At 49.9% G+C, this 12,686-nt stretch overlaps 3 protein-coding genes across 6 annotated transcripts in view; 2 read left to right on the top strand and 1 right to left on the bottom strand.

Moving 5' to 3' along the window:
• The window catches only part of ncoa4 (nuclear receptor coactivator 4), a 10,160-nt gene extending 6,398 nt beyond the window's left edge, over positions 1 to 3,762 (bottom strand). Inside the window, exon 1 of one of the 3 annotated variants that reach the window (XM_027275502.1) lies at positions 3,613 to 3,762. Coding sequence is in view for 1 of the 3 variants with exons in the window: in XM_027275501.1 (XP_027131302.1) it covers positions 3,374 to 3,378 (5 nt within the window). In the remaining 2 variants the exon portion in view is untranslated. Of the gene's footprint in view, positions 1 to 480; positions 621 to 3,373; positions 3,517 to 3,612 lie in introns of those variants that run through there. The other 2 variants (XM_027275501.1, XM_027275503.1) reach the window with 2 other exon arrangements.
• A 1,007-nt stretch (positions 3,763 to 4,769) lies between these two features.
• yipf3 (Yip1 domain family, member 3) lies at positions 4,770 to 8,713 on the top strand. 2 transcript variants are annotated; one of them, XM_027275513.1, is made up of 10 exons: positions 4,770 to 4,977; positions 6,050 to 6,259; positions 6,334 to 6,440; positions 7,031 to 7,076; positions 7,407 to 7,499; positions 7,642 to 7,773; positions 7,855 to 7,968; positions 8,040 to 8,163; positions 8,263 to 8,377; positions 8,490 to 8,713. In XM_027275513.1, exons 1-9 carry the CDS (start codon positions 4,906 to 4,908, stop codon positions 8,361 to 8,363), a joined length of 999 nt encoding a protein of 332 aa, XP_027131314.1. In that variant the 5' UTR covers positions 4,770 to 4,905; the 3' UTR covers positions 8,364 to 8,377; positions 8,490 to 8,713. The 2 variants fall into 2 exon arrangements, with proteins under 2 accessions (XP_027131314.1, XP_027131312.1); XM_027275511.1 differs by having other exon boundaries at positions 8,263 to 8,713.
• A 318-nt stretch (positions 8,714 to 9,031) lies between these two features.
• dnph1 (2'-deoxynucleoside 5'-phosphate N-hydrolase 1) lies at positions 9,032 to 10,271 on the top strand. The gene is made up of 4 exons (XM_010753860.3): positions 9,032 to 9,256; positions 9,689 to 9,760; positions 9,865 to 9,975; positions 10,100 to 10,271. Exons 1-4 carry the CDS (start codon positions 9,121 to 9,123, stop codon positions 10,216 to 10,218), a joined length of 438 nt encoding a protein of 145 aa, XP_010752162.1. The 5' UTR covers positions 9,032 to 9,120; the 3' UTR covers positions 10,219 to 10,271.
• The last annotated feature ends 2,415 nt before the right edge of the window (positions 10,272 to 12,686 follow it).

Below are 12,686 nucleotides of genomic sequence, written 5' to 3'. Positions count from 1 at the left end.
CTGGTTTCAGAGGGTCTTGTATCAGCGGGGTCAGCGGTTGAACAGAAACTGTGACATCTTGGTGCGCCGTCAAGAGGGTGCTGAAGCATGGCTCGGGTGTGCACTGTTAGAGGGGTAACCGCTGGCCGGTTCAAGAGTGCTGAAGAGTAGCTCGGGGGGTTGGAGCTGTTGAACTGGACACGCTGGTTCAGGAGGTTCTGTCGCGTGGTCACTGTTAGACTGGACACTGCCGGGTTCAGAGGGTTCTGTCGCTGTGTTCACTGTAGACTGGACACTTGCTGGTTCAGAGGTCGTCGCTGTGTTTCCTGTAGACCGGACACGGCCGGTTCAGAGGCTGTCGCTGTGTTCACTGTTAAACCGGACACTGCCGGTTCAGAGGTTTCTGTCGCTGTGTTCACTGTTTACATGAGATTCTGTTCTGACGCTGCTGCTAGCTCATATGGACCAGATGAATGGCCTGGTTGTGGTCTGGGTCAGTACCTGGTAGAGCTGGGTCAGCTGGTTCTGCAGAGTCTCGGTCTTGAGTTGCTCCAGCACTCGATCTGTCCCAGCAGCCACACCTCTCTGCACCGCAGCGCCTCCTGCTGACGACTCACACAGCTCTGCAGCTCAGCACGCACCTGAGACAGACAGGTGAGAGAGACAGACAGACAGACAGGTGAGAGAGACAGACAGACAGGTGAGAGAGACAGACAGACACACAGTGAGAGAGACAGACAGACAGACACACAGGTGAGAGAGACGACAGACAGACAGACAGACAGACAGACATGGATCATATGTGATCAGAGTCAGAGTTACCTGAAGAGTCCACTACAACAGAACTGTAGCTCTCAGAGGTCCTAACCTGTCTGTCCTCAGTATGTTGTGATCTGAGCTCGTCTCTCTGTCTTATATACTGTCTGACACACACACACACACACACAACACACACAACACCACACACACACACGTAATGTGACCTGACTATGGTTATTTTTTACCACGGTGACCGCAGGTAAAGACCTGCAGGCCTGTTTTTTAACTGTGTGTCTGCATGTGTGTCTGTGTGTGTGTCTGCGTGTGTGTGTCTGTGTGTGTACTTTGATCTCTCAGTCAGGTGGCGTTCAGGTGAGACAAACGTGTTTGTCCTGCACCTTGGCTCTGATCAGCTGACTCAGCGTGTTGACAGATGGTTCATCAGCTGAACATTGGACTAAAAACAAAATGGCCCTCGCTGGTCGGATCGTGGAGGTTCACAGCGCGCTCACCTCTCTTGTGTTCCTCCCTCAGCAGCTGCTCGGCCTTCATCACGCCGCTGAGGGCGTCCTCCAGCTGATCCTGAGCCTGTCGACACTGCTCAGTCAGGCCGCCCGCTCTGCTAACGCCATCCTGGACAGGAAACAGAAGCAGACAGGGCCAGAGTGGTCAAAATAAAACTTTAATATTTGCCAAAGTCAGCGCAGACTTCCTGTCATGTGACCAACCATGATGAAACTCTCACTTCTTCTCTCTCACACACACAAACACACACACACACACACACAACACACACACACACAGAAACACACACAACAGAAACACACACACACACACACACACACACACACACAAACACTTCAGTGCTGTGGTCAGAGTCTCAGCTGATATCACAGCTGCATTGTGCATCGTGATTGGTCAGAGTGTGGAACGTAACCACCAGTAAACCACGGTAAACCACCGCAGTATAGCCCCAATCAGACGCCTAGCTATTTTAAAAATGCAAGGAACTCTGACGCTGTCATGACATCCATCCACACTGTTGTCATGATGGTGTGGGGCGTGGCCTCAGGGCGCCACTGCTTCACTATCAGCTGTTACAGACGACAACAGCTGGATAACCCACAGACCTCCCAGAACCACACAACCGTCCCAACCATCACAGACTCACAGACCATCAAAGACCTCCACAGACCAAGACATCCCGACACACGACCGCACAGACCTCCACAGAACCCAAGACCATCACAGACCTCCAGAACCCACAGACATCCACAGACCGCCACAGACTCCACAGACCATCACAGACCCTCCACAGAACCATTCACAGACACCACAGACCTCCAGCAACATCATCCTCAAGACCCATACAGCTGACCAGCGATATACCCTCCACAGACCTCACAAACGATCACAACCATCCACAGACATACACAACATCCACGACCTCTCTACAGACATATAGAACCTCGTACAGAATCAAGCAACAGACAATCTACAGACCCTAGCTACAGACCTCACAGACATCTACGACCCTCATACAGACCCTCCAGACATACCTAGACCACGATCACAGACACTGACTCATAGACCTCTGCCCACAGACCTCTACAGACCATCACAGACCTCTACAGACCATCACAGACCTCTACAGACCATCACAGACGATCATAGACCTCCACAGACCTCTACAGACCATCATAGACCTCTACAGACCATCACAGACCTCTACAGACCATCACAGACCTCTACAGACCATCACAGACCATCACAGACCTCTACAGACCATCACAGACCATCACAGACCATCACAGACCATCACAGACGATCATAGACCTCCACAGACCTCTACAGACCTCCACAGACCAGATGAGGACTTGTGTATGAATAATCAGCTGCATAGACTCAAAGTACACAGACACAGTATTTTTACTGCAGTACTTTCCTGTGACAGTACTTTAAAGTTGGTAAACTGTGTGTAGTACTTATTATGAATAATGCGGAGTACTCTTACTGTAGAATTTTAGTACTTTGGTTGCGGTACTTGTACAGTGTAGTAGGGATGCACCGCATTTTCAGCTTTCGGTGGAGTGGCCGAACAGTGTCGTGACGCAACTGACGCAACGAAACAACGTGCGCGGTGACCACGGTTACCGATTCTTACCGTTCATGAACGTGGGAAAAAGGGAAATTCACCGGAAATATAACAAAACTAGTATTTCTTTCAAGAACAAATTAACAGTGACTAAAACAACATGGGCTTTCTAACAGTATAAATGAAATAATAATTATACTAACTGGAAATTCTACTGGAATATTTGAAGGATATTAAATCAACATTTACTTTCTTTGAAAGAACATGTCTACAAATTTATTCTAGGCCATTTATGCAACAGTAAAAAAATAGTGAAAACTTTAACAACCACATTTCATATTCGGTTTCGGTATTCGGCCAACCATTTAATTTTTATTCGGTTTCGGCCGAAAATTTTAATTTCGGTGCATCCCTACAGTGTAGCATTAGTACTAGGTAGTATGTGTGCTGATGCTCGAGCCAGGCTGACTCCTCCTGCTCTCCGTACCTCCTGATCACGGTTTAAACGGGGACAGCATAAAGTCGGTGGTGTGTAGTTACCTCATGTCACAGTTCAGCCGGTAAGGAGCGCTCACAGCTGGGTACTGTTCTGTCAGTCCTGCGGTCGGAGCTCAGAGGAATGCGGAAACTGTTCACTGTCTGTCTGCAGGCCCGCACGTACACACACACACACACACACACACACACACACACACACACACCGGAGGGGCCGCACGGGGGCCGGAGGACACGTGAACACAAACACATCGTCTATCAGTGATCAACAGCTGATAACTCACTTTGACGTTGACCTCGAGTCACGTGACAAACAGCAGACTCAGTTTAAAAACAGCTGATGTTTGTTTATATCCGGTCTGCTGGACCCGGCCTCGGGTCTTATCTGGACCCGGCCTCGGGTCTTATCTGGACCCGCAGGTCTGCCCTGGAACTCAGAGATAAGCCTCCGTCACTCACTCTGTAAGAGGAAGAAGACCAGGAACCACAGCTGAGAGTTCCCCAGCACACATAATGACTGATGTTATGAGAGAACCGGATCACACACTGGACCCTGGTACTGTGTGGCGTCATCATAAAACCCATGATAGGCTAAAGACGGGCTAAAGACGGGCTAAAGACAGGCTAAAGACGGGTTAAAGACGGGCTAAAGACGGGTTAAAGACGGGCTAAAGACGGGCTAAAGACGGGCTAAAGACGGGTTAAAGACGGGTTAAAGACGGGCTAAAGACGGGCTAAAGACGGGTTAAAGACAGGCTAAAGACGGGTTAAAGACGGGTAACGGCCTAAAGAAACGGGCTAAAAGACGGGCCTAAAGACAGGGCTAAAGACGGGTTAAGACGGGTTAAAGGACAAGAGCTAAAGACGGGCTAAAGACGGGATTAAAGACGGGCTAAAGACGGGTTAAAGACGGCAAGACTTAAAGACGGTTAAAGGACGGGCCTAAAGACGGGCTAAAGGTCAAGACGCTAATGTTTGAAACCACTAAAAGAAACTGCTCTGTTAACCCTAACCCGAGTAAACCAGAGTTAACCCGAGTTTAAACCCTAACCCGAGTAAACCCGAGTCAAAGCTGTCAGGTTAAGCTTAGCTTCTGCTTACAGTTTTACAGCTAACTCGCTAGCCGCCGCGCTAGCCGTCAAAGCGGCGGGTTTCTGAGCCGCACACGGTCCAACTCACCGCGGGGCCTTTGCTTTGGACTCTCGGCTTCGATGTATCAATAGTCACGCGTGTGTTCGGTCACACGGGTGAACGGGGAAAGGCTCCGGTACAGCCGGTGATTTCCACCAGCTGTGCCCAATGTCGATGACGTCAAGGAAAATACAGACGTCAGAATATCGCGAGAGTTGGGACGACTCGCGACATTCCGGCGGCCACGGTGACCCGGGCGGTGTCGTCATCACGTTTCGTGCGTGAGCGCAGGGAGGCGGAGTCAGTCTCTGCTGTGTGATCAATGTTCGACCAAAACAATCTGAGTTCGGACGGCCAGGAGAGCAGATCCAGGCCCGTCAGTCCGAACCAGAACAACCGGAGAGGTCACGCCGAACCGGACTGACACCGAACACTACTGGCTCAACATGTCTGCGGGCTCCGGGAACAGAAACACGAACACGGAACCGTGGGGCAGCTTCGATGACCACCTCATCCAGGTGAGCTAACAGGCTAACAGGCTAAAGACACAGCTAACGGGCTAAAGACACAGCTAACGGGCTAAAGACACAGCTAACAGGCTAAAGACACAGCTAACAGGCTAAAGACACAGCTAACGGGCTAAAGACACAGCTAACGGGCTAAAGACACAGCTAACAGGCTAAAGACACAGCTAACGGGCTAACAGGCTAAAGACACAGCTAACGGGCTAACAGGCTAAAGACACAGCTAACGGGCTAAAGAACAGGGCTAAAGACACAGCTAACAGGGCTAAAGACACGCTAACGGGCCTAAGACACAGCTAACGGGCTAACAGGCTAAAGACACAGCTACGGGCTAACAGGCTAAAGAACAGCTAACGGGCTAACAGGCAAAGACACAGCAACAGGCTAACGGCTAAAGACACAGCTAACGGGCTAAAGACACAGCTAACGGGCTAAAGACACAGCTAACGGGCTAAAGACACAGCTAACGGGCTAACAGGCTAAAGACACAGCTAACGGGCTAACAGGCTAAAGACACAGCTAACGGGCTAACAGGCTAAAGACACAGCTAACGGTCTAACAGGCTAAAGACACGGCTAACGGGCTAAAGACACAGCTAACGGGCTAAAGACACAGCTAACGGGCTAACGGGCTAAAGACACAGTTAACGGGCTAAAGACACAGTTAACGGGCTAACCACACAGCTAACGGGCTAACCACACAGCTAACGGGCTAGCGGGCTAACCACACAGCTAACGGCTAACGGCTAAAGACACAGCTAACGGGCTAATGACAGAGCTAACGGGCTAATGACAGAGCTAACGGGCTAACAGGCTAAAGACACAGCTAACGGGCTAACCAGACAGCTAACGGGCTAACGACAGAGCTAACGGGCTAACGACAGAGCTAACGGGCTTACGACAGAGCTAACGTGTCTAGCATAGCAACAGGCTAACCTGTCATTAAACACAACTAAATAACAAGCTAACAGCCTGAAAACTACAAAAGTCCACCTTCCTGTAGTCAAAGTACCGACTCTCACCTCTCCCCTCTCGTATTGACCCCGCCCCTCTCGTGTGGCGTTCAGGGCGGCGGCTCAGCCGTGGTGGACATGGAGAACATGGACGACACATCTGGCTCGAGCTTCGAGGACATGGGCGAGATGCACCAGAGGATGAAGGAGGAGGAGGAGGTGGCGGCGGAGGCGGCTGCCACAGAGGACGACAGCGCAGAGGACGGAGAGTTCCTGGGCATGAAGGGGTTAAAGGGGCAGCTGGGCCGGCAGGTGGCTGATGAGGTAAGTCCACACCTGAGTGCCCTGGTTCTGCTCTGTGATTGGTGGATGCTGATCACCTGTGTGTGTGTGTTCAGGTGTGGCAGGCGGGGAAGCGTCAGGCGTCCAGAGCCTTCAACCTGTACGCCAACATCGACATCCTGAGGCCGTACTTCGACGTGGAGCCAGTCCAGGTCCGCAGCAGGTAGGCATGTCACTTCCTGTTTCCTGTTATTAGGGCTGGGCGACATCGATATTTTAATCTGTAGCGATATATTTCCAAACGTGGCGTAGCACAAGGCCACATCGTTAACATCGATACAGCACGAGTTCACCTCGTTAACATTGATACAGCACGAGTTCACCTCGTTAACATCGATACAGCGCGAGTTCATCTCGTTAACATCGATACAGCGCGAGTTCTTCCCATGAGTCACCAGTTCCCGTTCATTCGTCCTCCCGTCTGTCCAGGTCTCCGCCGCTCACTGACGTCGTCACGTCAGAGTCTCGTGACGGTCTGAAAGTTTCTAAATACAGCGACAAAGTCGCTAAGTTGTCAACACTGATTAGTAAACAACCGAAGCAGCAGGATCAGAGGTGCTGCACAGGTCTTCACCTGTGTGTCAGCTGCTGCAGTGCATTGTGGGATTTGTAGTATGAGTGGTGGGAGTGCGATTTACCAGCGGCCATTAATAACAGACGTATGAAATTATCCAGACAGGTAAAGTATCGATATTTATCGAGTATACATCGCCCATGCTAACACGTGCTAACACATGCTAACTGTCTCCTCAGGCTCGTCGAGTCCATGATACCTGTCCGCATGATCAACTTCCCCCAGGTATGCACGCCACTTCCTGTCTGTTCTCACACCTGACGGGGACCAGGTCAAAACCAGAACCTGGTCTCACTTGGTCCAGTTCAGGTTCAGTCACATGATGCTGCATCAAGTTGTGTGATGTCAGGGAGTAACTGTAATCTGATTACTTACACACCTTTCAAAATAAAACAGGATAGAATGAATACTTTCATTATGAAGGACATGAACATGATATGATGTCACTTAATTAATCCATAATCTGGCTTTTCACAATAAAAGACCAGTTTATGAATCACCTGGCTGGTCCAGGCTCTGGTCCAGGTTCTGGCTCTGACCGTGTCCCCTCTGTAGAAGATCGCTGGAGAGCTGTACGGTCCTCTGATGCTCGTCTTCACCCTGGTGGCGATCCTTCTGCACGGGATGAAGACGTCTGGGACTGTGATCGTAAGAACACACACACACACACACACACACACACACCTGTGTGATGTCATGATGTGTGTGTAACGTGTTAACGTGTGATGTCATGATGTGTGTGTGTTAACGTGTGATGTCATGATGTGCGTGTGTTAACGTGTGATGTCAGAGGGAGGGCACGCTCATGGGCACGGCCATCGGGACGTGTTTCGGTTACTGGCTCGGCGTCTCGTCCTTCATCTACTTCCTGGCGTACCTGGTGAACTCTCAGATCACGATGCTGCAGACGCTGTCGCTGCTGGTCAGTCTCACACCGACAGGTGAAACAGGAAGTCTGACAGTTGCCTGACACTGAGTGACATCACGTCCTGTCTGTCTCCAGGGTTACGGGCTGTTCGGTCACTGCGTGGTCCTCCTCGTCACCTATAACTTTGACTTCCACGCTCTGTTCTACGTCCTGTGGCTGCTGCTTGGAGGCCTGTCCACGCTGCGCATGGTGAGTCACACTACATTTCCCATCAGCCCCGTGTGGCCTCAGAGCTCACCTGCTGTCTGTCGTCCTGTCAGGTGGCGGCGCTGCTGTCTCGTACGGTGGGACAGACTCCTCGCCTCCTCCTCTGTGGGACTCTGTCTGTGCTGCACATGCTCTTCCTGCTCTACCTGCACTTCACCTACCACAAGATCGTCGAAGGTCAGAGAGGCGTCATGTGATGTCATGTGATGTCATGTGATGACTGATGCTGTCTGTGTGTCAGAGTGAGACGACGTCCTCTTCCTGTCTGTCTTTCAGGACTGCTCGACTCTCTCGAGGGACCAAACCTGGCCCCGATGCAGCGGGTCGCCCGAGATGTGCCCGACCTGATTGTGAACGTGACGCTGAGGACACGCTGAGGACACGCTGAGGACACAAAGACTGGGACGACGACGCAGAGGGGACACGGAGACGGGGACGACAATGACCACCCTGAGAGGACGCAGAGGACACGCTGAAGACACGGAGACGGGGACGACAACGACCACACTGAGGACACAAAGACTGGGACGACCGGGACAACACTGAGAGGACAAGGATGCTGACGAGAGGAGGGGACGACGAGTTGTCGTCTTGTTTTTCTTCTGTTTGTACGTTTTCTTTGTTCTGGGCTTTTATTTTGATATCTTCCTGTATTTATACTTCCTGTTGAGACTCTAATAAACTTAACGATGATTTAATGTGTTCAAATAAACACTTTTAATTTGGAGGAGCAGACTTTAAATGTTATCCACTCATAAAAGCATAATGAGGTAATAAACCTTTATTTTGGAAGGTATGTCAGTAAATAAAGCAGAAAAACGGAAACAGGTTTTCAAAATAAAACTTTGGACAGTTTGTTGCCCTGTGCACGGACTGTCAGGCAGTTCAAACCCAGCCAATCAGAGTAAAGGAAGCGGTCTGCGCGTTCCTGTGAGACTATGCGCAGGGCAGAGAAAGCGCGCGGAAGGAACCTCGTTTGCATTTAGCGCGGGAAAACGACGAACAGAGGCAGACAGGCAGGACAGGACAGAGGCAGACAGACAGACAGACAGACAGGACAGAGGCAGACAGGACAGAGGCAGACAGACAGACAGACAGGACAGAGGCAGACAGACAGACAGACAGGCAGACAGGATGAAGGTGTATTTCTGCGGCAGTATCCGTGGCGGCAGAGATGACGTGTCTCTGTACCGGAAGATCGTCAACAAACTTCAGACGTTTGGAACCGTGCTGACCGAGCACGTGAGCGACGAACAGCTGAGTGACAGAGGTCAGAGGTCACACTGAGTAAATATGATACACTGGTTAGTTATAGAGTCATGTACACCTGAACAGGTGAGGCCGGATTTATCCAATGACAGACCTGTGTATGTGTGTGTGTGTGTATATATGTATGTGTGTATGTGTATATGTATATGTATGTGTGCGTGTGTGTGTATGTGTGTATATGTATGTGTATATGTGTGTGTGTGTATGTGTGTGTATGTATGTATGTGTATGTGTGTGTATATGTGTGTGTGTGTGTATGTATGTATGTGTGTGTGTGTATATGTGTGTGTGTGTTCAGAATAAACATTAAAACTCATCACAGTCGATCTGAGCTCAGATTACTCAAATTACTCAGATTACTCCGGTTACTCAGATTACTGAGCTGAACTCACTGAGTGTGATGTCACTGACCTGCTGTGCTGTGATTGGACAGGAGAGGCGTCGACAGCAGCAGCAGACAGACAGATCCATGACAGAGACGTGGATTGGCTGCGACAGTCAGATGGTGAGAGCGCTTCCTGTTAATGTTTGTCCCTGAGCATCGTCTGCAGGCGCCTGACCTCTGCGTGACCTCTGCGTGACCTCTGTGTGACCTCTGTTTCTGTGCAGTGGTTGTTGCCGAGGTAACGCAGCCGTCTCTGGGTGTCGGCTACGAGCTGGGCCGAGCCGTCGACATGAAGAAGAAAATCTTCTGTTTGTTCAGACCATCGTCAGGACGCAGTGAGATCACTTCCTGTTTGTGTAGCGTTGACAGAACATACCAGCTCCCTGTCTCCATGACGACAGGTCTTTAACTTCCTCCACAGAGCAAACGTCACTTCCTGTTTGTTTGTCTGTCTCTCAGGTCTCTCTGCAATGATTCGTGGTGCTGATGACGGGGAACTGTTCGTGGTTCGAGATTACAGCGAAGACGAGGTGGAGAACGTACTGCAGGAGTTCTTTGACAACCTGAAGACAACCTAAAGACAACCTGAAGACAACCTAAAGACAACCTGAAGACAACCTTAAGACAACCTGTTTAATGAAACAATCTTTAAAAATAAAATACTTCCTGTTCATCCGTCTGTTTGAGTCTAAACTTTGAGTTAAAGTTACATATAAACATCAAACTTAATTAAACTTATTAACTGTGTGTTTTCCATGCTCAGGTTAGTCTGGGTCAGGCGTGGGCCTCGAGGTCCCGCGGTAGTTAGTCTGGGTCAGGCGTGGGCCTCGAGGTCCCGCGGTAGTTAGTCTGGGTCAGGCGTGGACCTCGAGGTCCCGCGGTGGTTAGTCTGGGTCAGGCGTGGACCTCGAAGTCTGTGTCTGGTTCTGGGCGTTCAGTATTTGTGGTGTTGTCTGTAGAGGGTTAAAGTCTGACCACCAGCATGAGTCCAACAGAACTTTGAGTCTCTAATGATCAATAAATGTGAACGCATCAGACATCAGAGGCTCCTGAACACTGTCTGAACTCCTGACCTCACCACTGACCTTTGACTTCAGCAAATTCTCCACAACATGTGACTTTACCTGTTGAGTCTCTGCACAGGTGGATCAGTCCTGAACAGGTGAACTGTGATGTCCATGGCGGACCCTGCCTGGGTCAGCTGATCCGGTTACAGAAAGATCAGAGACATCTGAAGTAACGTCACGGTTCAACATCGATCAGTGTGTTCTTCTGTTCTCTGGATCTGTTCCAGGTCTAGTACCTCAACCCTTAAAGATCCATAAAGAACTTTACAGAACCTTAAAGAACACTTAAAGAACTCCCAGCATACAGTGGGACAGAGTTGACGAATCAGAGCTCGTGAATGTTTAAAATATTTTATTTGTTTAAAATAGACGTCGTAGTTTACAAATTGAGAAAATAAAGTTGTTAGTCGAGTTTAACAGTCTCTGTTTGTAGTTTTATTCCAACAGGAAGTGACACAATCAGAACAGGAAACAGTTCAGGTGACCCTGAAAGCACCGCGGCTGGGGTCAGAGGTCATCGAGCTGAGTGAGTGACAGCACCGTGGGGTGGACAGCGAGGGGGCGGGGCAGCTTTGGCCCGGCCCACAACATTCAGTCGAGTTCGGCTCCGGTTTGTTACAAAAGGTCCACAATGCACCTGTCCTCAGGTGAGTCCACAATGCACCTGTCCTCAGGTGAATCCACAATGCACCTGTCCTCAGGTGAGTCCACAGAGGCCCGGCGGACCCCGCCGGCTCCGGTACGCGTGGTCAGACCTTCTACAACGATTGATTCAGATGACGTTAGCTTTACTTTGTTCTTCTACAACGATTGATTCAGATGACGTTAGCTTTACTTTGTTAGCCAGCTAACCCGTTACTACACACAAGCTAACGCGTTAACGTTAACATGTTAGCATTAGCCTAGCTAGTTAGCTAACAGCCCGCTAAGCTAACAGCAGCTGCTAACCTGCTAGCTGTCGCTAACGAGTTAATATTAGCTAGCAGTGGGCTACTAGCTAAAAGTCTGAACATTCAGGACTGTCTTTGGACCCGACCAGAACCGTCGAGCTCTGAGCTGATGACAAACTCATTCTTTAGCATGCTAGCTAACATAGCTAGCAGAAGATGCTGTTAGCTTCTGTTAGCTTGGTTAGCAAAGTATAAATGTGTTCGCTAGTGCTGCGTTCAGGTCACGTAGGAGAGGAGAGACTCGTCGGACTGAAGCTAACGGCGTGTTTAGGGCTAGAAGCTAATTTAGCCTGATGCTAACGTCACCTAACACTCGGATCTCCCAGGTAACCTGAACGCACCTGAGCGATTAAACACCACCAGTCAGGTGTGACGCCTCCTGATGCATGCTGGGACGTTGAGTCTACACTGACCTCAGATCAGACGCCTCGTCATGTTTACTCGTTGACGAGTTTCATGGAGCATCAGGACGAGCAGAGAAGAAGAAGGAGGTCGACCTCCAGTGACAACTTCGATTAAACTCACGAAGAAGAATCATCAAAGTTTAAACTGCCTATTTTTACCCACAGTGCATCACTCTCACCTTTTAATCTCCTTCCTGCTCGACCTCATTAAATATTCACACACACACACACACACACACACACACACACACACAGTGTAACACACACACACACACACACACACAGTGTAACACACACAAACACACACAGTGTAACACACACAAACACACACAGTGTAACACACACAAACACACACATTGTAACACACACACACACACAGTGTAACACACACACACACTGTAACACACACACACACAAATAAAACTTTAATAACTGATCAGCTGCTGACGAGGAGGAGAAGAAGAAGACAAGGAGGAGGAGGAGGCGAAGAAGGAGAAGACAAGGAGGAAGGAGGAGGAGGAGGCGAAGAAGAAGACAAGGAGGAAGGAGGAGGAGGAGGCGAAGAAGGAGAAGACAAGGAGGAGGAGGAGGCGAAGAAGAAGACAAGGAGGAAGGAGGAGGAGGC

This window comes from Larimichthys crocea, unplaced genomic scaffold, assembly GCF_000972845.2.
Source record: "Larimichthys crocea isolate SSNF unplaced genomic scaffold, L_crocea_2.0 scaffold143, whole genome shotgun sequence".
NCBI lineage: Eukaryota > Metazoa > Chordata > Actinopteri > Sciaenidae > Larimichthys > Larimichthys crocea.
This window is presented reverse-complemented; position numbering and strand designations above follow the sequence as displayed.